Below are 24,674 nucleotides of genomic sequence, written 5' to 3'. Positions count from 1 at the left end.
TAGAACATGGGAACTGAACCCGTGATGAAAGGACTTGTTTACTGACAGCAGACGACACATAATGAAATCAACATCTTGTATCAATGTATCAAGTTTATTGGCTTAAAATAAGAAACATCTTATCACATTATTCAATCAAGTTCCTTTCATGATTTAAATCCTTTAATTACAAATTACATGAACTAGTATGATTTTGATAATTAAAAAATCATAAATCGATTATGATATTTGGGCGATTCTTTACTACTGAAAGACGGCCTTCAAATTTATTTTCTTCAATTTCAAATTAAACTGCTATGTTCTAAATGTAATTGCGCTACTTCATAAAATAATATTATATGCGTAATTATGATGTAATGCAAACATTAAGTGTTAAATGTAAGAAAAATTCAAACTCTTTTTGTAATCCACAATGCATCACAACCTAAAATTAGTAAGGCTTTCAACGATACAAATAAAATTCATAATTCCATGAATATAATTGCAAATTGTGAACTACATAACATAAAAATGTATTCGTGTGATTTATTGCCAATATTTTAATATTTAAAAAAACCTATGATGTGCCCATAAGTTACATAGACAGAAAAACCCCTTTTATAAATTTATAATTTGTTATACAATATCCTTCTTTTTATTAAGTCTGAATATCTTTAGGAAACAACCCAAAATATCAATGAAGTACTATATATAAATATATTAAAGTAGTTTCATTTAACAGCTGACCCCCTCCCCTTCTGTAAAGTAACAGAGCATAGGAGTAACGTAAACAGCATGTTAACCCTCTCCCACCCTAGCAGGTTTCATTTGTAGGACTACATCAATATTTTGGTTTGTTCCCTTACAGGTTTGCAACACATTTATTCCTTCTACTGATACCAATCTTTTGTGTGCATATATAATATAGATATATCTTTGTGTGTTTTGGTGCATTATATAATCCAGCCCATACATCGGGTGTGCACAACTTACTTTCTCTGTGGGATAGTGTTCAGCCAGTTTCAGCTTTAGATAGGTAATGGCAAACCACACTAGGAATAGAGCTTACCAAGAAAATCATTATTAGATCAGAAGTTTTGTCAGGGAAAAGATATGCAGAGTATATTAAAAACAAAGCATCTGTATAAATATGGAAGGCTTCACAAAAGTCTTATCCATATTTGGACATGGTTCAGTCACAGATCAATTTGTGGGCCGAATGTATGTTGTGTATATCTGACATATATGAAAACAATCATTTCTGAATGTCAGAAGATGTCCAACCACATACAACTTTTTAAAAACATGACATGATTACGAACTCTAACATAACCTAGCCTATAAAAAAACCCTGTTAAATCATTGTTCTTGGCATCAGAAACAAATACAGTAAGTTACAGTATTTCTACCAGTACGTTGGTAATATCAGGGTGCCGGTGCCTGTAGGAATAGCCAAGCTGTTGTCAGATGTGTCTCTGACTTCATCAGCTTGACTATTCGAACAGGGACCACCTGCACCGGTCTTGTGCTATAGTCTGTATGCCTCCTCGAGTCAGTAAAGTAAAATCAAGTTGTGAGATTTTCTCAAAATATGTTCATTTTTGCAGGAATCTGTTATGCTAATTGGATTCCTTGCATCATTTCCTTTCTGAAAATGTAAACATTTATACACTTCTCATCATTACATTTAGAGATACAATATCTAAATTACAGACTCAAGAAAGGTATAAAGACTATAACCGACAGCAAACTCTTAGAAATAATTTATCTTGTTATGAATTCCAGTCACGAAGGCCTATCTACTTAAAGGAGTATTTCATGATTATAGCATCCTCTTTTTATGACATTATTCAGTAGATATCAATGAAAAGGCTTGTTCCCAAAATTTAAGTTGATTCCGATTTTGTGTTTGCGAGTTATGTATGATTATGTGTATTACACTGCTTTATACGCCACTGTGTTTCACATAATCCAAATTTGGTGATATTTTTGCTTAACGAATGAATCTGCAAGACATTTTTTGTACATAAATATTATGTAGCCAGGTTTCCAGTGGTATAAAAATATCAACTTTTTTTAGACAAGTGGTTGGATGAGGCTGTGGATCACAAAATGCCCCTTAAAACAAATACAAATAAATTCATCGCATGCTATTATCATAATCAAAATAGAAAAATAGACAAACAAGAAAACATGTTGTGGAATGCAGGAACTATGCAGTATAATATATGCAGTCTTTTCTTAATTACTCTAGTTTATACATATATAATATACTACTGTTATTGTTCATAAACATTGTAACTTATTTATTAGCATTTTGACAAATTTAACCAATTCAATAAAATGTCAATCACAATACGTCATGATATTCACTCTATTAGCATTTTTTACACCTCAGCAAAACATTTTTAGTTTTTGGAGACAATTAGAAAAATAAAATATTTGACAAATGCTAGTTGACTATTTTTGTTTTATAAATTTCTTATAAATATTTTGCAATTCCACAAGCCAACCTATGCGAGCTGCCTTAGCCTAATTTGGGAGTAAAAGATCTTCAACAATCACATATATCACATATAAAAAATATTAAAAAAACAGGAAGAGAATGTGGCAATCATGCTATATGATTATACAACCATGTATGATAATATGTATCATTCTTGCAGATCTTTGCTCTTAATTTCCAATTAGACTGAGGACGACTTCTTTCTACAGCATGCACAGCAATAAAAACATTATGTGTCAATAAAGCAACAAGACTCCAAAAATATGAATTATTTCTAGAGCATACTAAGGCTGTGATTTTCGGGTAATTTTGTGCCCGGATACCCTATGTAATTCATTGACAAGTACAAGTATGACAAGGGATCAAGTCACTTATCTTTTTTTTAAATGGTCTCCAAACAGTTGTGTGTGTAGCAATGATATTTATTGAAATATATACCTGTAAAATATGTAATGTAAACTAGTTAAACAACAGCTTTGTTCAACATTGAACTATGGCCTCTTGTAATTGGATTTTGTGGCTACTAGGACCACACAGACAAAGTTTTATCAACTCACCATGGGCCCATTTAACTTTGCAAGCAAAGCTTGTAAATATGTTAAATAATGTCCTTCGGGTATCGAGCAGCTGGTTTTTGTTCCTGGGTATCACAATTTTCGAGCGGGATTCAATTATCTGTGTATTGCTCCAAGCCTTAGAGCATACACACCTAATAATATATTTTGTGGCAATTATGCTTAACAAGTACCTTTCTATGAGTCTTACCTTCATGCATGCATACTTAGAGTGAGCCTAGTATCAAGACAGTCATATACAGCTTATAGAATAAAATCCCTCTATAAAGTCTTGACAATAGGCTACTTTCATGTATGATTACATGATGGATAGACACATCAGGTGAGACCAAGAAATGCAAATTATTTCTAGCACATGCACTGTGACAATACATTTTGTGACAATACACTTAGAATGCAACTGAAGTAATTCCTGGTTGTTTTTCTATTCAATGAGTTCTACATAGTTTGCTGGGAACATGCCAAATGAGCCGTCTGGCCCTGTACCTTGCCACCAGCCTTCGGCCAATTTGTTCAATGTCAGTGATAATATCGCCAGGGTCAAAGGTTATTTCTGTGTCATCAGCTGTTGAGAAAAAGAAGGCAAATAAATTCAATTGTTAATAAATTGAAACTTTCAACATTGGACACAAGCATTGGAGAATGAGATACATATCTAATTTCTCTTTCTCCATAGCATAAAATCTAGTATCAATATTTTTCCTTTTATTTTTGATAGAAAAAAAACAGCTTCACCTTCAAAAGAGGAAAAAAGATAAACAAAGAAGTCACTTGGTACCCCTGGGCAAGGTTGTAGCTAAGATAGTTTTAGTGGTGGGTGGCATTTAATTAAAATCTTGCATATATGGCATTTTATTGCCAAAATCTAATAAAATTGTGCTATTTTGGCCTCTGAGTGGTGGGCTCAAAAACTGAATGGTGGGCTCTACAGCTACCACAGCCCTTTGTATCTACATCCCTGCCCCCGGGAATTGACCCTTAGGCCCCTCATGTGCCAAGCACAGGATCACCAACCTGTAGCCATGGGGGCTTCCCTGGCTCAGCCAGCGATTCTGTGCATATATGACTTAGGTGGGATGTATGCATGTACAGTGCTTTTCCTTGTAAGATTTTTGGTGTTAGGGTTAAGGTGCTGCTCTACCAATATATAACTTGTCTTGAGAGTATCACTTACATGCTTGGTAATCATATAATGCTGATGCTTTTTGGCCTCCACCTCCACCAGTCTGTTGAGGTACACTACCATCTGCAGCTTCATACAAAGGTTGTTCATCTGGTTCTGCTGGTGGTTGGTCTGGTGAACCAGCTTCCTCATATGTTGGTTCTGGTTCATATGAATCTACTGCTGCTGCTGGTTGTGTTTGAGCTGCTGGCTGTGCATCATCTAAAACAACAAATACATTTGGTTTAAAATATAGGCCTACATATGAGTATTGTGGAATACAAGACTGGTAAGGTAAAAAAGTCTATTTACAGAGGCAGGTCAGAAAAGTCTTTTGATTTTTCTCTCCCCAACAAAACAAGGAAAACTTTAATCTTTAGTATTCTGTCAACATAGAGAGTAGACAGAGTACCAAATACTACCATCTACTATCTGACAGACAGCACCACTTGTTGAGAAAGCCAGGAATCGTCAACTGAAATTTGTAGGGCATATACTCCGCTTGCCTGATGATGAGCCAGTAAAAGAGTATGCATTGTATGTCCCAACTCATGGCAAGAGGAAACCCGGATGGCAACAAACCTTGTTCTGGAAATACTTCTACTGTCTTTTGGGGGATATGGACAGCATGCTGAGTCAAGGTCAACTATCAGCAATGGCTCAAGACCGATGTAGCTGGAGGAAACTTTTAGTCGCCTGCTCCGCAGACAAAGGATGATGATGATGATGATTCTGTCAACATTTTATTCGATGAAAGCAAGTCTTTTCTAAACATTCAATATCATATATAAAATTTTCATCGCTTCTGCTTATTAGTTTTGGCTATTTTTTTGACAATACGAAGGTTAGTATTTTTGATATTTATTTAATGGGAAATAATCTGTAATCCGCCAAAATCTGGTGCCCATATACAATACATGTGCACCGCTAAAAACAGAAACAATGGATAATATGCTTCAATTCAATCCTATAACCAGCTGATTGCATCACCAAAAATAGCAAAACATATTGCCACCTGTTTGTGGCCTACCATAAATCAATGAATAGTAAATTATACTTATTTATAACTCACATCGGTAAAGACTTGTAGTACTACATATAGTACTATAGGTATTTTAAATAGTTCTTGACCAATATAGATTGTATGGTGCATGCAGGCAATCTTTCTGGACCGCTGTATACGCCCAGTGTTCCACATTGCCCAAGAATGATTTACATTACCTAATAAGTTGCTATTTTTAATATTATTATTTACATTTATCTTGTGTTACACAAATGTAGAAATGTAGAGTGATGGGTATGTGATCATGGGGGTGATCATTTTGGTCATGGTTCTAAACACAGATAGTGCAAACCAGTGGTTCAACTACTCCAACACTAGCTTTAGTACTCTTCATACACTCTTAGATAGCGAGAACCAATCAGAGCAAGCGTTAGAAAAATCCAAACCATGCATTGATTGTGTATATTGTGCACTCAGCATTACTACATGCAGTGCTTTCATACAGCGCTTAATGTCGCGTGAGGCTTGATTCATTTTTCGGGCGGGCTGATACATTTATTTTGGTTCTATTTTCCAATATATTTAGTGATAATTTTGTTATAAAAACAGCAAAAATCACATTGTTTTTTTCTTCTCGTATAGGAAATAGGTTAATGAACGCGTATTACTTGTTGCTCAAGAAATTAGACAAAATAATGCACTTACGCTGATGTTGATGCGTCTAATGCACTCCCTCCTTTGGGGCTTGTGCATTAGATGCAGGAACATTAGCGCACATGCATTATTTTGTCTAATTTATCTCCCAACAAGTAATATGCGTTCATTAACCTATAATTATAAGACCCTATCATAATGATGTCTTACTAACCTGCCCATTCATCATCATCATTAGCTTGTTCCTCTTCATCTGAATCTCTTCTATATGGTGCTGGGGGCTGAGATATAGGAGGAGTCATTGCAGGTTGTCGCGATGGGGCCACTGGTTCTTGTGCAGGCTCTGGATCCGGTTCTGGTTCATAAGCTGGTTCTGCTGGTTCTGGTTCATAAGCTGGTTCAGGTTCATAAGCTGGTTCAGGTTCTGGTTCTGGCTCAGGTTCTGGCTCTACTGCCTGACATTGTAAATATTAGAAAGTTGATAACCTGAATTGTTTGCACATTTGACTGTTCATTCTGAGTTCTTATCATATAATATGAGACACTCGTTACAATCATTTCATACTGCATTCTGTTACAATCAGATAGAATTAGGCATTGCATGTACTGTGTCAATATCATTTATGTGAAGCAACATATTTGAAAATGCTAAAGATTGCAATCACATAATTATATCAATGTAATGCCCTGCTCTATTTGATTTAACACAGAATGCTCTATTTGATTTAAACAGAATGCATCTTTTTGCAAATGTTAAAAAAATAAAGTGATCTGTGATTTGGAATGATGAGTAAATGTAAGAGTCTGTGGTGATAATTAGCAAATTATGGGATCATAAAAATTAGTGGTCAATGTAAGTAAGACAGACCACTGACCATCATTTAATGAAATGATATCAGTGAGGACCAAGGCTAAACCACAACTTGTAAAATAATTACCATATCTACACAACTTGATACATACCCAAATACATGTCCGGGACACTCAGTTGGTCATAGAGTGTCAACTTTCTCTAAAATCAGAACACCCTCAAAAATAAATCAAGGCTTGTAAAATTACCACAAAGCAGGTTGTTTATGACCTATGGTATATTGTTAATATCTGGTTTGAAGAGGACGTGTTTAGCTGTTAGTTACTCTGATTGACATATATCACAAAACCCATCATCTTCCCTGTATCAATATTAATGTTTAACAAATTATTTCTAAGGGAAAAAACAATTTATCTAAAAAATAAATTTTGAATAAAAATTTTCATTAAGAAGTATCAAAAATTGAAAATCTGATTAAGGGTAAGAAATTAACATTTATTTAACAATCTTTTGATATAACACAAAATTTACTTCCATTACAAAACCGCAAGAGGAAAAGGTCATTATGTAATCTATGACAACAATGATCATTTGATAAACCATACACCCTCAGATGACGAAATGTTTGGGGAATGGCACATGTCACATCTTTATAATGGGATAGACTTTGTTAAGTACAAAATTTCAAATCTCAAACTTAAAAATTTCACTCATTAAGGGCTGGGGTATGAACGTTTGGACAGTATTTATTTTGGGACATTAGAGCACATCAGACATATCGAATTGCATTCTGAATACGAAGAATGTCTTTCTGATATCAAATAATTTTCATTTTTGAAAATCACGATATAATACAAATTTTATGACAAATTATAAAAATTTGATATTTTTCAAATTTTTGATATATAACAGTCCTCGAAGTAAATTATATAAATCTAATGATATATTTTAAAGTGTATGTAGCAGGGAGGAAAAGCCGACGGTCAATTGAAAATTTTGACCTTTCATATTGAAGATATGGATTTTTTCCCAAAAGACCTACTTTTTTTTTTGGTGTTTTGGGAAAAAAATCCATATCTTCAATATGAAAAGGTCAAAATTTTCAATTGATCGTCGGGCTTTTCATCCCACCTACATACACTTTAAGTATAAATCATCAGATTTATAAATTTTACTTCAAGTACTGTTAAATATCAAAAATATCAATTTTAATGATTTGCCATAAAATGTGTATTAAATTGCTAATTTCAAAAATCCAAATTATTTGATATCAGAATGACATTTTTCGTATTCAGAATGCAATTCGATATATCTGATGTGCTCGAATGTCCCAAAATAAATACTGTCCAAACGTTCATACCCCAGCCCTTAAGTGGTTTCATATTTTGAACTTAGATTTAAAGAAACATGACCAACTATGTTTTAAAATGACACACCTTATCAGTAGATTTCACACCACCAAATATAAATATGGTTGAGTGCCCTTAATATTACTGCCTGTTACAATTCTTGGATAAAATATTACACAGATAAATTAAACATTAAAATGAGCAGAAATCGCATGATTTTGGTTTAATTTGGATTGGTCACGATTAGTAATATTAAATCTTGTAAGTGTACCACAGACTTTAAACATTTTTAAACATTTTTAAACATTTTTAGCAGCCTTTTTCTTCTGTTTTCTGTCTGGAAACTCTAGCATGATTTTGCATGGAGAAAATGCAATTCCCAGACATGGACTTCAGGGAAAACATAATGACAGTCAACCTTTTGTTTGCCCTAGTCAGAGAGATCAGGCAAGGGCTGATTCAACCATCATAGCTGTTGCTAAGAACTACTGTAAAAGTGGACATTTTCGTGGTACATTTATTTTTGCACTTTTCACGTTCCAAGCTGCTGCCGCAAAAATAACAACGTGTGAATATATTCCTTTCGTGTATAGGTCAATATAAGGCGAATTTAAAAACAAGGGAAACAGTTCAAAATTGGCAAAGCGCAAAAATTTAATGTCACAAAAATGTCCATTTTTACAGTAAGTCGCTCCTGTGAAGTAAAAATAATGTTTTCTTAAGGCGAATTTATTACACATCTCTATGAGACTGTCATTTGGTGATGTGATATCAGTAGTAATCAGGCTGGATGTTGTAGCTGCAGTCCACTCCTTGCAGCTATTCATCCATCCAACCTACCTTTGGTAATGTAATTGGTGCTTTAGCTCCCCCTCTTGGCATTGGTGGTGGTGGGGCTGCAGCTTCCCGAGACTTATTCTCAAAGAAGTCACGAGGATTACTCTTTCTTCTGGAAACTAAATCTGCTGCTTCCTATAAACATGGATTATGTTAAGATGTTAACTTGCAAATGGCCCTGATGAGAATGAGAAAGGAGCTACCTTCATTGATTCAGATTGATGGAGATTGTTCTGTGTTATGTGACATTCTAGTGGTTTACATGATATAGAGCAGCAGCATTTTGCTACTGTGATAACGTAGAACATATTAGTGTCACTACTTTGCATGGCATGTTTGGAGGCTAATGTACACTAATCGGGGTGATTCGGGCAACAATATTTTGAACATTTCATTCAAATATTTAAAATACCCCAAAGTGCATTCCTCCTAAATACCATGGGACAAGGCTCAACAGTATACCACTCATACTTCACATCACAGAACAATCACACTGCAATGGAACCTGATTTATGTGCTGAATTTATCATTTGTATGATATAAGAAAATCCAGAAATTTGTCAAATGTTGTGGGCTAGTGGACAGAGGTGGTTCTTAATTGGTTCTGGAAACTCTGGAAACAGGTGTGTCCTATAAATCATATCAAAAGCCACCACCCACAAACAAATCTTTAAATCTTAGTCCAGTTGTAGAAAATTCAAATAAGAAAGAGTAGTTGATGCAGACACTACTGTGATCTGATCTACATGTAATCAGTCTAATATCACAAATTATGAAACTGAGATACATGCAAAAATAAAATGGCATAAACATTAGAAAACAAAGGAAATATGGTTCCATTTGAAAATAAAAAGTAATAGCATTATATTGCGATGATATAAATAACTCAGTTTTACAATTGTTGATATTGAGACTGGTAGGATCACTATGTTATCGGCATCATAATATTGTCATGAAAATAGCTCCATTTATTATAAGAACAACCATGCACCTTCCCTATGGGTGTTCTTTAAAGGACAACTGAAAAATAGCTGGCAAAGTCTGTTGAGAAAGACATAGACTAACAAATATATTCAGCCAAATCAAAGACACATGCTTCATGCAAGAGGTATTTGTTTGTAAAGTTTACTATCTTGTTTTGAAGCTTTCCCAAACAAAAAGTGGTCTTTCTGGTGTTACTATTAAATGTCAATTATACACCAAATGTTTGCGCAATGTTTTTGTTAAATTTTTCCCACAGAGACATATGTCAAGAATATTTAAAAAGGTTATAATCATGGAAGTAAAAGTGCCATTCTAGGTTCCATTTCTCTTTTTTAATACCTGCTTTTTGTATATTTCAAAAGTTCTGCCAGCTTATTCCCGAGACCTTATCCGAGGTGGATAATGTACATATATCCAAGTACACCAATGTAAAATGTCTGGACTGGAACTCTGACTAACTAACATTTGGTAGTGAATTAAGAGTCTCTGTATGTCAGAGAATGTTTGGATTGTGCAGCCTTTACAAATCAGTACATTATGCTGTGATTTCGAGAACGGCAAGCGTGTTTCAAGGCTATGCAACCTAAAACACGCAGTAACATCACTACCAAGGAAGCCTAATGAGTGTGTGATTGGGGAATAACATAGGTAAGTGCCCTTGAGTTTGTATTTAGTAAAATGATGGTGTGCATGCAGTTAGGTAATTCTTATGACAATGAAACCATAATATTGGTTTATATGATTGTTAATTATATTTTATTTCAATGTTGCGTCCAAATCCTTTGTTTGTTGCAACTCAAACACCATCATTATAGTCTATATACCTTCCTCAAGTTAGTAGTTTAGATACTCTTTTTTATTGTATCTCTAAATGAAATGATGAAAAGTATATTAAAGTATACATTTTCAGAAAGGAAATGATGCAAGGAATCCAACTAGCATAACAGATTCCTGCAAAAATTAAGTTTTTGAAAAAAATCTCAAAATTTGATTTTACTTTACTGACTTGATGAAGGTATATGGACTATAGCATGTCAATGTAGTACTTTAAGAAGAACCTTTGGCACTAATTGATACATGTGATGTGCAAAGTGTGTAAAAAGTCAGGGATGTACATTTTCTGGAAACAAGCCAGTTGGACCAGCATTTTTTAAAAAAAAGTTACCACTCCAATTTCAAAAAATTGCTGGTCTAACTGGATTATTCCCACTAATCTAAAATTGTTACCTGTCAGATGGGTACATAGGTCTGAAATTGTATCCACCCAACAGCAGAGTTACCTGCCACTGTGAAGTGTGCTGAGGCTTGTGGTTAATGCCAATGTGTACCATACCATGAATCCCTAGGCTTTTGCTTTTTGGCAGGAGGGCTGGATGCCCAATGAATCATACTTAACTTCGTATGTACACCAACTCATGAGCAGCAGTATCTTCATTAGAATTATCAATTTCTTTTTTGCATCCCATGCTATGCTTGACTGACTATATTCCCTGAAGGTGTTGGACACTAACATCACTGCCTTGTTACCATATTAAAACCATGAAATAATCTTGGGTGGTGAAAGCTATCAATGTTTTAGTTTTGTATGTATGATTGGGCATAATCAAATGAAAACACAATACCTGTCTCTTTTCAAATCCTTGTGGATTTCTTTTTGGTGATTCCTGTTGGTTCTGTTTGGCTTCCTGTACATGTATAGGATATTTAGAAAAAGAATACAGTTAACATTGAATATAGAGACAGCTTAATTTATTTTACTGTTAATGCATAATGGTTTACAAGCACATGGCATCTGACAATTAATTTTGCTGGTAATGCATGGTTTACAAGCACATGGCAATTATGGAGGTTGTAGTGGAAAGGCACTATTCACATTTTTATTGCCGGTTATTTGATGCATGTGAAGGAAAAGTTGTAAGATCTCATATGACCGAGTTGCTGATTATTGGTTTATTTAATGGCATCAGTTGTATCAGGTCTTGACGAAAGACAACTGGGCTACCTAGAATAATTGGGGCACCAATTTGTCACAATGATTGAGCAGGTTCGATGCTATGCCACTGACATCTTTGCACCAACTAACTTACCCATCTAGCTTGCTCTGCTTCTCTTTCTTGTTCAATCCTTTTCTTTTCTTGAATTCTACAGAAACGATTAAAAGAAATATACATAATATATGTATAAAATACTAAACTGTGTTATAATTTCCCCCACATGTCACGCAACTGGGATAGCAGTTATGATCAGTAATGATCTTTTTAATTACTAAATACCTTCACATCTGGTCTTGTTCATACCATTATGTACAATTATTACAAATTCAATTCTGCCTGCCTTGTTTTTCTGCTGTTATAAAACATCTATTTCTCCTCTTTCAAACACTTTCTGGTTGCAACCAGGAAGTATAAGTCATACCTCTTTCACTTGAAAAAAAAATCATACTGCACTAAAGCTGTTACATTTTTAATAATATCACAAATCATAAACCATTTTGTTAAATAAACATTAAAGCTCATGCATTTTTAACTGCATTACTAAATCAGAACCAATTTTGATTTGGTGATATTGTCCTGTAATCCTGTAGATTTGGCACCGATTTGTAATTTGGTATTACAATGAGTCAATTTGGAAAAATGTACACCCAACACTATTCAGCATCAAAGTGGTTACGTAATTCTCTTGGTTACCGGATCACGCTATTTTGGTATGCCTTCGAGTGCCATATACTTTGTGTAGTGATTGTTTCAATTGTGGTTCATTACTCAAGAGCGTGATCCCGTTGACATAGTAACATTACCTAACTTTGATACTGAATTGGGCAGTACCTTGTATGATTAAAGGAAATCTGCTCTACCAACTTAAAATCACAACAAACAATAAATGGAATAGGAACCAATCCTTTTACTAATCAACATGTCAAGGTATGACTGAGTTTCTATTTCCACCAATTCAACATTAGAAAACATATCACAATGGCATTTGTTTATTTATTATCAAATTATGTTTCAGTATGTTCCAGTAGGTGCTAGGGATATGAAAGATACATATTTGACAATGTGCATGCCAGGATTAACTTACTTCTGTTGGGAAACATTGTGCATTCTTTCTGACATATGTTTATCTCGTGCTTGTGCATCCTGTGATTCTTTCTGTTTTCTTTCATCATCCAGTTTCTTTATTTCTGCTTGACGATTCTTAAGTTCTTGCTGTTTTCTTCTCTTGTCATCTTCCTGTCAACCAAACCAAAAGACAACCGATATTTAAAGATCGCTGTTTTCTAGGTATTGTTTTTAGCCGATGGAGTGCATCTATCGTCTCATATAATGATGCCGCATGTTATATGAGACAATAGATGCACGACAGCGGCTAAAAACAATACATTTATTCTCATTCTTAAACACTTCAATTCAAATAAATATATTTATCATAAATATACCAAATTTTAATCAAATTAAATCCAACATTTTACAAGGAATTACCTAGGGCTTAGAATCGATCAGTCTGGTTGTTGCTATGCACCTCCGACTGGTTCAAATAGTGCATACGAGTATCGCATCAACACGCACTTGCTAAAGTGTGTGATATTTAGAGAATAAAGGTATTGTTTTTAGCCGCTGGAGTGCATCTATCGTCTCATATAACACGGGCGTCATCATTATTTTAAGTAAAACAACGAGGCAGAGCCGAGTTGTTTCACGCCAAAAATAATGATGTCACCTGTTATATGAGACGATAGAGCACGACAGAGGCTAAATATAATACCTTTATTCTCATTCTTAAACACTTCAATTCAAATAAAAATATCCTAAGTATTACAAATTTTAATCAAATTAAATTCTACATTTTACAAGGAATTACCTAGGGCTTAAAATCGATCAGTCCCGGTGTTGCTATGCAACTCCGGTTGGTTCAAATAGCGAGTATGCGTATCGCGTCGATGCACACACGCTAACCTGTGTGATATCGTGTCATATCACATGGGTAAGAACCAATATAAGATTGTAGGAACGTTCTCAAGTGTTTAAGAATGTGTCATATCACAGGGGTAAGAACCAATAAGATTGCAAGAATATTCTCAAGTGTTTAAGAATTTACATTAAAGCTTATAACAAAAATAATCAATTCTGTGTTAAAGTTTTGAATTAACTTGTTGCAGCTCTCTGTATATTAGGATGCATTAGAATGACCTATAGAATAGTACATGTGGAATACCATCATACAATCTAAAGGAAACACATCTTAAGGCAGCTGTGTACTCTCAGACATGCATGTAGTAAAAGTGCCATAACTTTGCAATTATTCACGCAAGACATATAAAAGTATACATTTTTATTAAGGCAAGAAATCAATGAATCTCAATATAATTACAGATTTGGTGTAAAAATAACAATTATGAAGAAAATCACAAAAAAGTGAATTTTTGGCCATTTTTGCTCGGTACATCATAACAAAAAAACACTCTTTCCAAAAATTTTTATTTTGTTTTTTCTTAGTCTTGAGGCACCATTCCAAAAACGTTTTTTTTTAGTTTTTTGATATTGGCCTTATTTTTTGAGATATTGACCATATAAGGCATCAAAATTAACTTTTTAAAAATCACAAACGCCTATTTGCACAAAATGAATCGGAAATAGACCAAAATATAAAAAAAATTAGAAAACCGTTTCTTAAGTCGATCATGCTTTTTATGATGAGCATAATTGCTTACATATAGATTCTGTATTTATTGAGTTATCGTGTACCTAAATCGTCATTTTACCGAGAAAATGAACATTGAAATAAAGGCCGTTGAAGTTTAAAGTGGTCACATTTTGCACTTTGATCAAAGCTCACAGGAGAATACGGCATTTCTCGTTTGTCTACCTTACATTACGTGAACATCGGGTAAATCCACAGCCCCTTGAGAAGTTTGGGCGAAATCTATTCATATCTTGATGTTTAAATCGGGGGAAAGAACTTGAAAAAATTCACATTATTATCAGCTAAAACGGAGCCATTTGAACGCTAGGGTTTTGTGAAATCAGTGCTTCCGTGATGCTTCCATAAGATGCGCAGCGCATGCAGATAAGCGTTGCGTATGCGTAGCGTATCTGTGCGTTAACAAATTGCGCGACTACAAAACGCGATGCGTTGTTGCGCGCGTGTACCCCGATGGTACAACAAAGATTTTCTTTCCTTTTAAAGTGCGGAAACGAGTGAAATATTGAAATAAAATCCATAAAATCGAGCAGTTAGAGTTCACAAATCTGTATTTTCTTTCCTTGTATTTATAAAAAACATAACAAAGTAAATACATTTCAAAAAAGCTCAATTTCGCGAAAGAAACAATGTCTAGAGTACACAGCCGCGTTAAGTGTCATGGGTTAAAACACCTCATCTAGCTTGATCAAATCACATTGAAGTTTTAACACACTTTTAACACAGACTAAAATGATTAGCAGAGCAGTAATGACCAAATGAGGCAAGAGAAATCCAGTAACTATGGTAAGATAATGATGGTGACTATCTCTGATTGACTATCACAACATCACTAGATATGTGTATCTCATTATGTTCAAAATATTAAGGCAAAAATCTGCATTTTGTGTTGAAAGACTTAAAATTAAAATTAGCAACAAGAGGCAGTGTCAGATATTTATAGCCAAACTTTTCACAAGCCATTAAAGGCCCTTTGGTTCGAAAATCTGCTCATTTGACATTTCTAAAACTACCTAATATCATTGGTATTACAAATCAATTATATAACCTCAACACTGCAGGCCAAACCACAATCTTGACAATTCCTTGAATTTCTGCATTGAATTATATTTCCTAATTAAATTACACACATACATCATGCTTATTCCAGAAATCATCACTCCTTTTAGCTTTAATTTCTGCTGCTGCATTTGTTCTCTTATAGACGGATCCCACCGGTCCTGATGGTGCTAAGTCTGCTGGTTTGGCGGATTCTTTATGGAAGCTATAATTAGAACCTGATGAGGAGGAGACTTTCTTCAGTATCACATCCTCTTCTACATCATCTTCTGTCCTTGCATTGATTGTTACATGGGCTCCCTGTCACAAGCAAATGGACAAATAAACATGTCAACAAGAAAATACAAGACCAAAATGGCCAAAAACTCAGTGATTTGCTAAATTTGAGTGATTTGAGTGACCTGAGTGGGACTTCATTCATAGCCTTACTGTAGTTTGATTGGTTCAGATTTCATACCAATACCTATGAACACCACCGAAACCCACCACATCTTAATTGATCATGCATTTGAGTTACAAGGCATGTATGATGCATCATACATGTTAGTGAAAAACCAGTGGCGTAGCTAGGGGTTGTGGCGCCTGGGGTAAGGATTTATAATGGCGCCCCCCGCACCCATTTTTGAAACAATTGTGCGCGGAGTGTGCGGAAATTTGCACAAACACCACTTTAATGAAATTTGGTTACAATGAAGTTGAATTTTGGTCTTAAATTGATCTATTAAATGACTATTTGTGCTGAAATTTTCACTTTCACCACTTGGAGGGGGCACCAAATTGATTGGGTTTTTTTATCCACCATCATTTTGGCGCCCCCTAGTTACGCCACAGTGAAACACCACTCTGGTGAAGCAAACACTATGCAAACGACACATTCAATAGGCCAATGCTGCAATTAGTCATCAAAGAGCAATATGTGAATAATTTCGCTCCAGATAAAGATTTAACCTGGTTTGTAAAAGTTTATATTCAATGTTACAAATATGATTTGTGAGTACTTACCCTTAGTAAATTGGCTACATCTGGTACATGTCTGGCACATGTGCCTTTCATACTCACTGGAGCTCCTTCTCCACTCTATAAAAGGCAAATCAAAGTATTATAATGGGCTAATCCAAAAATTAATGGTACACCACCTATAGAACATAAAGGAATTCCCTGCCCCCCCAAAAAAAAGTCAGTTTTTCCTGTGGGAATTCCTATGTAAAAGGGCAATGTTTCTTCAGAAATGGTATAAAAACAAGGGAATCCAAAAACAAAATGTATGCTGTGCCGCAGGGAATTCCCAATTTTTAAAGCACTTTTCAGAAAATTCACTGGGAAATCACAATACTTTCTGTAAAAATCTGTTTGCCTTCTATTGGGGTACTCTGAAATAGCCCAATGCAGAATATATCTATAAGCAGCATTCAATTCAAAGTATTCTACTGTCAGAGAGAATTACATTGTGTTCCACCTATCAAAAGATGACAATAGGTGTTTACGGCCTATGCCAACCAATGCGTCCACATGTCTAGCATAAACTGTGCCATCATTAGCATGTTGGCGTACACGACGCGCACCACTTGACTTGCACGCACGGATGCGCATAGCCAACTTGATGGTTTATGGTATACGGGATAGGATAACGGGGTTAGGCCTACAAAGACTATAAATATCGTAAGGGTACAGGAGGAAAGAAGGAAGCAAAAATAACAAAGAAAGAAAGAGAGAAAGAAATGGGAACGGGGTTAAATAAATAACATGGAAACCAAAAATTACAAGCTATAAGCAGCAAATATTAAAAAAGGGGGAGGGGGACCAAAATAGGCCCATGTAGAAGAAACTGAAAAGAAAGAAAGAAGCTAAAAAGGAAATGCAAGAAGGGACAGGTCTAGAAAAATAAAATTCACCTTTTCTATGAGTCTAACTGTTCATTAATTCCTCCTGTTTGAGGAAACGCTCCCATTTACGGGGACCCGGTAGTGACACTAAAACGATACCTAAATACACCAACTAGATGTTTAAAAATAAACCTTATTTCTTGAAAACGCAATCATTCTCTGACAAGGACCGTTAATGTGTACACCTTGAAACTTGAGTAGCTCCTTGGGTATTCTGTGTAAATGTATAGAAACTCCACAATGACTGCTTATATACTTACCCAGTTAATTAGCACCAATTTTTGAAGATTTGTATTTGGATCTGTGACACTACAGAATGCATATTGAACCTTGCTTCCAGATAGACTATCAGCCATCTCCTCTATGCCATCCTCTGTGTAATGATAAATAGATTAATAATTAATAATAAAAATGCACTCACAGACATGGATTATGGTGTTCAACATTTATACCTTGCTCAAGTTGCTGCTGGCTGCTCATATATTTAAGAATAAAGGAATTGTCTGCAGCAATGACCTTCAGGATTAATGAAAGTAGCTGATCTATCCTTCCGATATTTCAATGAGATTTGATTTATGCATCCAATGGACTAGATACATATTACATCAAGACGCATTTGATGCATATGAGCAGTAAAAATGAAGAAAAAAAAAGAAAAAAATTGAAAGAGAAAAATCGGGAAGGCAAAGGAAAAGAAAAGCGGCAAGGAACCTGTTTCCCACTAAAATTCACCCCGATCATGAGCCAAAATTGTGTAAAATATCAAAATTATTGGTAAGCATACACAATGTCCCAATAAAGCCCTTTTTTGGAAGCTCAAAGAATTTACATGTACAGTCTCTGTAAAAAACCCGGTATATATTCCACTGATAACACCCAAGTCAAAATGATGCAACCAGGAATTTTATTATTTTACCCCCGACTACTAAAGCTGGCTAAGCTCCTGCATAGGAAGGAATAAGTTGATAGCCAAAATTTTCCCAATAATACATGTAGTTGGCACATTGGATTATAGTCTTACACAATTGGGGCATGCAATAACAGATTCAAACCATGGACTGTAGAAACACAGTCCATGTTCAAACAGTCAACAAGGTCAGCATCTGCTGGCAGCATTGAGGCCTTAATAAGGTAGCTTACATGGATACTACACCCTTGCAGGAAAATAGATCATATGCCAAATCAATCACATTTATTTAAATCCATTTACCACCCCTGAAAGTTTGGAAACAATCAGACGATGGTGGCCGACATTATTCATATGGCAACAGCCAATAGCGTAAACAAAACAGATAATATGACGGCAACACTGCCTGGACGTTGGACGCCCCGTGCTGAGGTGCGTTTTTAGCTCTAGTGGCCCCGTTACAGAAAAATATATTTCTCAGTGCAATGTATACATTTTCACATGAAAATAAATATTTTTGGATTCAAAATGAATGTGAAGAAAAAAAATTATTATAGCCGGGAGTGGGAATCGATCTCGGGACCCTCTGCGTGGGAGGCGAAAACCTTACCGCTAGACCAAGCAAGCATTGATACACGATGAGAGAAATTTTTAGTATATCATAAACATATCGTGCGTTATTCATACAAAACATTCAAAAAACAGTACTTACAATGAGGTTCACTGTCGAACCTCAATGGATTTAGACTGATAAAATAGTGCTTAATAACATGCATACACTTTTGGAATAAATTGAGACATTTTCGTGTTTACGTGTAAAACCAATGACGACGTCAAAATTCAGTCAATCTTGGCCGGCCCCCCTGGAAACAATAGCACCTTCCCTGTTGGCTAAAAAATCTAGAATTTGGGTAATTTAGTGTTTTTAGAAAAAATTAAGTAAACACAAAAAGTAACAACATTCACTTTAAATATATATTAAATAATAAACTTGGTTTGTATTATTCTGTGATATATTGGCAGCAAAATGAAAACTATAAAAGAGAAAAACTTTAAAGGAGAGAAGAATCAGTTTCAATATAACCTTGTTTAAAACATAAATTGGTTATTTGGAGAAATTCATGGCAAAGTGTCTAAAAACCTTCCCTGGGATTTTGAGATGACAAAAATCATGTTTCAAAAATGCTTCTTTGGAACAAAATTACAACTTGGCAAGTAAGAGTTTCTCATCAAAACCAATAAAGCCACCTTAAATTTAGAGTAAGAGTTTCTCATCAAAACCAATAAAGCCACCTTAAATTTAGGTCCTTAATACTAGTGGTGATAGATTTTGTATCATCTATTTTACTTTAATGCACCTGTTAATAAGAGAGTGAACAAAAATAAATTAGTCTTATCCCCACAGTCAGTTAAAGTGTGAAGTAAAATAAATGCTATCTGAAGGATGACATTAGTCGAGACATCGCAAACTATGCTTTTGTTGATTACATCATAAGACTTTGGTCTTTGTAATGAGTTTTCATAACAAGTAATAAAACTTACCTCCTTTGTCTACCACTTTGAGATCATATGATTTACCCTCATATCCAAACACAGCCCTGTAAAATAACATCAAAAATAGTTTAGACATATGTCCTTTATTTGTTGAATTCTCCATACACAATTCTTTTTAGTGTCTCTCACACACTCAATTTGTCATCATCAGACAGATTCTGTTCCAAAACAAACAACGACATCGGTCACAAATAGGTTATTTGATTAGGGAATTCCATCATTACATGGAGGTTTCCATAGTGCAGTTATGACCCAAGTTTAGATCAATTTGTTTGATTCAAAATACAGCAGCAGCTGCTAAAGAGAGGCCAAAACATGCAGTGCAATATGAGAAAAAGTCAACATCCAAAGTTTCATGCAATTGCATAACCTGCAAACACAAAATCAGAAATAATAATATTGGGAATACACTAAGTTTTTTCGCTGCCGTATCTACTGAAACAAACAAGAAAGCTACTGACCATTACAATATGTCAAAGGCTTTCACAAGCACACCAAATGTTGATATTGAAAGCCATTACAACTCAAGTAACTCAAAGTACCGGTACCGGTACACATCTTATGTTCAATCCTCAATTGAGATTGAAATCAAAAGACATAAATTTTGATCACATAAGTAAGAACGCACAAGATGTGGGAGTTGGTGATACCCCTAAAATAAGTATTACCTTTGGAATGTGCCAACAGATGTTAATTTATTTGCCATACTTACAGTCTGTGGCAGATAAGAATGGCAGAACAACTTTGAAACAACTTTGTTTACATTTTAGCGACAGAGCGTGTATAGCGTAAACACAGAAGTGGAAAAAGGAAAAAGAATTGCAATGTACTATATAGAATTACCGTAACCACCCGGGTATAAGCCTACCTTTGGCTATAAGCCCACCCCCTATTTTTCAAAACATTCTGGGAACAAGGGTGCACTCAGGTATAAGCCCAGTACTAAATTTTGGCCAAGTTTTTAAATCAAATCAATGCTTTGCTCGCATATTTAATAACAAATATAAAACATATTAGTTGATAATTAACATTCCACACTTATAATTTTAAGAAATTGACATGTATAAAAGATAGAAATTACTGGTACATTGGGCATATATACAAATGGGGGTGATTGTTCTTATTTTTAAATTCAGGAACTAGCCCTTCCCTGGTTATAAGCCCACCCCCATTTTTGAAGTGAAATCTGCCATCTAGGGGGGGTTGGGCTTATACCGAGTGGTTACGGTATATCATAATGCATGACTTGTTGACTTCAACTTGAAGTTACTAACTTTTGATATTTACTTCAACTTTACTAACTAAAATTAAGGTCCTTTTTAAATAACTAGATGTACAAAAGGCAAATCTTAGTTACCGGTAAGTTCCGGTAACACATTTGCTAGTCAGCCAAATTGGCCCAAACACAATACTTTACATAGAAAATTAAAATTAATTAAAAGGAAACCTATAAATATATGTTGTCTATACTTCACTTGACCCAAATATAATGTATTTTAGAATCTCACATAGAATTTTAGACAGATTTTAATAGCAGTTCCATATATAAAAAGCTGCTCTATCATGAGACTATGCTGAATTTTGCTTTGTAATTGATGCATTAAATGTTGGCTGAACGTTTTTGACAAAAGTCAATCTTTGACAAGCTATGTAACTTTGCTACGGAAAGTGCTATGACAAAATGGTTTTCAGTTTTGGCTTTCTTTACTGAAGGGCTTTAATTTGGTATATAAAAAGATGTGGTTTGATGACCAATTTGAATTCGCCTTTTATACCTATATCTTCCACTGGCACTGTTGGTAACCCACGCTTTAGAAAGGGTGGGTTTGAGAGGTCCACAAAATGTTTAAAAGGGTGGGTTTGAAAAATTTCTGGTTAAAATTGTGTCCAAATATAAAGGGTGGTCACTGATAAAAAGGGTGGGTTTAGAAATCAACAATTGCAATCTCAAAGCTTACTGTAATTTCCGATTGAATGACACTATTAAAATGAAACACAAAAAAAACATTGAAATCCCATTCTGTAGTGTTTGGTCATCTAAAACTTCAGTACCGGTAATTCTCTTTGGATGCAAATCTGCACCTCCTGGACCATCATAACCACTTATCTATGATTAGTAACCACGCTTAGAAAGGGTGGGTTTCGGAGTTTTGGTATAAAGGGTATAAAATAAAAAGGGTGGGTTTAAAATAAAAAGGGTGGGTTTGTATCACCACTGCCAACTATGCCTTCGTGTGTATGCATAGGACCTTGTGTTAGCCATGAACAATGCAACTGCAACTGATTTGTAATATTTGTAATATTTACACATGCAAACTTGCACCTAAATGGAATCGGCCAAATTTGTTGTCTTTAGGTCAACAGAGCAAAGTTCGACATAAAGTCATAATTTAAAAAAAAGTATGACTTTTATTTGTTAAGCTTAAAATTAGTTTCATTAAAATTGAACGCAATTTACAGCATGTTCAATATTGTATTCTATCATATTCTATCTGCAGATTGCAACATTTTAAATAACTGTGTTTGAACTACCGAGTAATTCCTTATTTTGTAATTGTAAATAAAAACAAAATTATATTTACAACCCGGAAGTGACAGGATCTTGTATTGTACTGTGTGTACATGTTGGAAACCTGTGCTGTGTATGTGTGCTGCATTGCCCAACAGTTATTATAAGATATTCAGGAAATAATGGTTAGAAATTTATACCAATTATCGCAGTAATTGTTTTATCCAAAACGTCAACCTACCAGTTGATGTCATTGTCGACATCACACACTGATTTCCAGGCTGTTTCCAAATCGGTTTTGTGTTTCAGGAAGCTGATCGCCATTTTCGGGGAGTGTTGTGTGTCGCTAATTGCAAACGAGTGAGGGCAGTATTCACTTCCATTGCAGCCAGCAGGCAGCAGGCAGACAGCAGGGTCAGAAAAGTTGAAAAAGTTGGAACTTCAGATATCAAATTTTTGTTGATCCCTAGTAGCTCCTAGTGACGGTCAAGTTTTTGGCCTTCATGGTCTTAACTTTTTTGGACCCCTTCATGTCCTGAAAAAAAGAAAGAGTGCGTTTTGTTAATTTGAAGCCTGAGTAGGCACAATTGAAATAGGCTACCATTGGAATGTGCTTCAGCTCTTGTCGTAGGCCTGCCCGGATTTTTACCCTTAATCTTTTTTGATCCCCCTATTAAGGACTGAATTTGTTTTGACCCCCCCCCCTTTTCGGACCCTAATTATTTTGACCCCTCCCCAGCTACACATTTTCGAACCCCATGGCGTAGCGTCATAGATCGATTGGGGGCACGTAGGCTGGGGGGGGGGGCACTCAAAAATTTTTTTGGTAGGGGTGTGCCACCGCCAGTTTCGAACTTGAGGGCTAATGAACTGATCGGCAGGTCAAAAAGGGGGGTCTAGGGAACTGATCGGCCGGTCAAAAAGGGGGGGTCTTGGGAACTATTTGACCGGCCAAAAGGGGGGGTCTTAAGAACTGATCAGCCGCAAAAATCTGAAAAATCTCGGAAACTAAACCATGCAGGCCAAACCAGGGTTCAATTTTGTTGCGATTTTGCCACAGATATTTGAAGGAATCGATTTCACTTTGAATTGTGCATTTAATTATTAAATCAGGAAAACCATTAATGCAAAATAGGTCTGTTTTGGCCTATTACGATGAAAATCTTAGCAAAGCAAAACAGCATTCGAATCAAAATTACTAGACCCTGCAGACCTACAATCTATGTTATTAGCCTACTGATAATTATAGCAGCAGCTAGCAGCATTACAAAAAGCCCACCATAAAAACAAACCCACAAGAATATTTTTTTGAGTGCCGAAAAGAAAAACATTTTGACTACAGACTACATTGAACTGCATGAGATGATTGAGTGAAGTGTGCAGAATTTGACACCATTCCACTAGACCAGTAGATCGTAAATTACCTTTTAATTCACTGTTATGGCCAGCTGCAAGGATGTGCACACAATTATTTGAGGTACTTTTCCTCATATTTGGCAATTTTATTCCCAAAAGAGATCTCAAAATCATTTATTTCTAGCAAAATGTTCATCAGCTGAAGGCATCGGCATCGCGGCAGCAGGCACTCGGCAGTGCATCAGTGCTGTTTACAAACAAACCAGTGTTGCCACTACTAAAGGAGCCCAAACTCCCGCCCAAAGTTCACCTTATTCCTAATACAATGTGTTTCAATGGGGAAGAAATTTATGGAAAATTCTCTTTGAAGTTTTTGGGGTCGCAAATGTTGCTTTTGGGCTTGAAACAGTAGGACAGAAAACACGCCTGTCAAGATGCCAATGAGAGCGGAAATCGATGATCTGAGGGTCTATGGAACGGCTAGAAAAATTTCGGGGCTTCAGAGCGGGCAATCAATGAATTCAGAGGGTCTAAGGAACGGCTAGCGGCTCTGAAAAAGGGGGTCGTCGCCGCGGCACATACCCGTATAGCTGGGAAATGTGAGTGCCCCCCCCGGGGGCTACCCCCGTGTCCCCAATCGATCTAAAATTTAAAAAAAATCCCACCACATGATAGGAAAATGGCCGAAAACCGGCTTGTTCCCCCCATCAGACCCGGTGCCCCCAATCATGATCGGTGCCCCCCATATGATGATCCACGCTACTGTTAACCCCCACCAAAGTATTTATGAACACTCCCAATATTCTTAGGGAACAACCCAAAAGTTCGATGAAGCCCTATAAACGATT

The 24,674-nt window shown here is 35.5% G+C and overlaps 1 protein-coding gene across 2 annotated transcripts; it reads right to left on the bottom strand.

Moving 5' to 3' along the window:
* Positions 1-75: 75 nt before the first annotated feature.
* Positions 76-22,816, bottom strand: LOC140149234 (uncharacterized). 2 transcript variants are annotated; one of them, XM_072171459.1, is made up of 12 exons: positions 22,712-22,816; positions 19,950-20,005; positions 17,761-17,873; positions 16,620-16,694; positions 15,693-15,917; positions 12,939-13,090; positions 11,948-12,002; positions 11,483-11,545; positions 8,880-9,011; positions 6,094-6,334; positions 4,235-4,444; positions 76-3,625 (listed from the first exon to the last, which is right to left on the bottom strand). In XM_072171459.1, exons 1-12 carry the CDS (start codon positions 22,792-22,794, stop codon positions 3,489-3,491), a joined length of 1,542 nt encoding a protein of 513 aa, XP_072027560.1. In that variant the 5' UTR covers positions 22,795-22,816; the 3' UTR covers positions 76-3,488. The 2 variants fall into 2 exon arrangements, with proteins under 2 accessions (XP_072027560.1, XP_072027561.1); XM_072171460.1 differs by lacking the exon at positions 8,880-9,011.
* Between the last annotated feature and the right edge of the window lie 1,858 nt (positions 22,817-24,674).

This window comes from Amphiura filiformis, chromosome 3, assembly GCF_039555335.1.
Source record: "Amphiura filiformis chromosome 3, Afil_fr2py, whole genome shotgun sequence".
Classification (NCBI taxonomy): domain Eukaryota; kingdom Metazoa; phylum Echinodermata; class Ophiuroidea; order Amphilepidida; family Amphiuridae; genus Amphiura; species Amphiura filiformis.
This window is presented reverse-complemented; position numbering and strand designations above follow the sequence as displayed.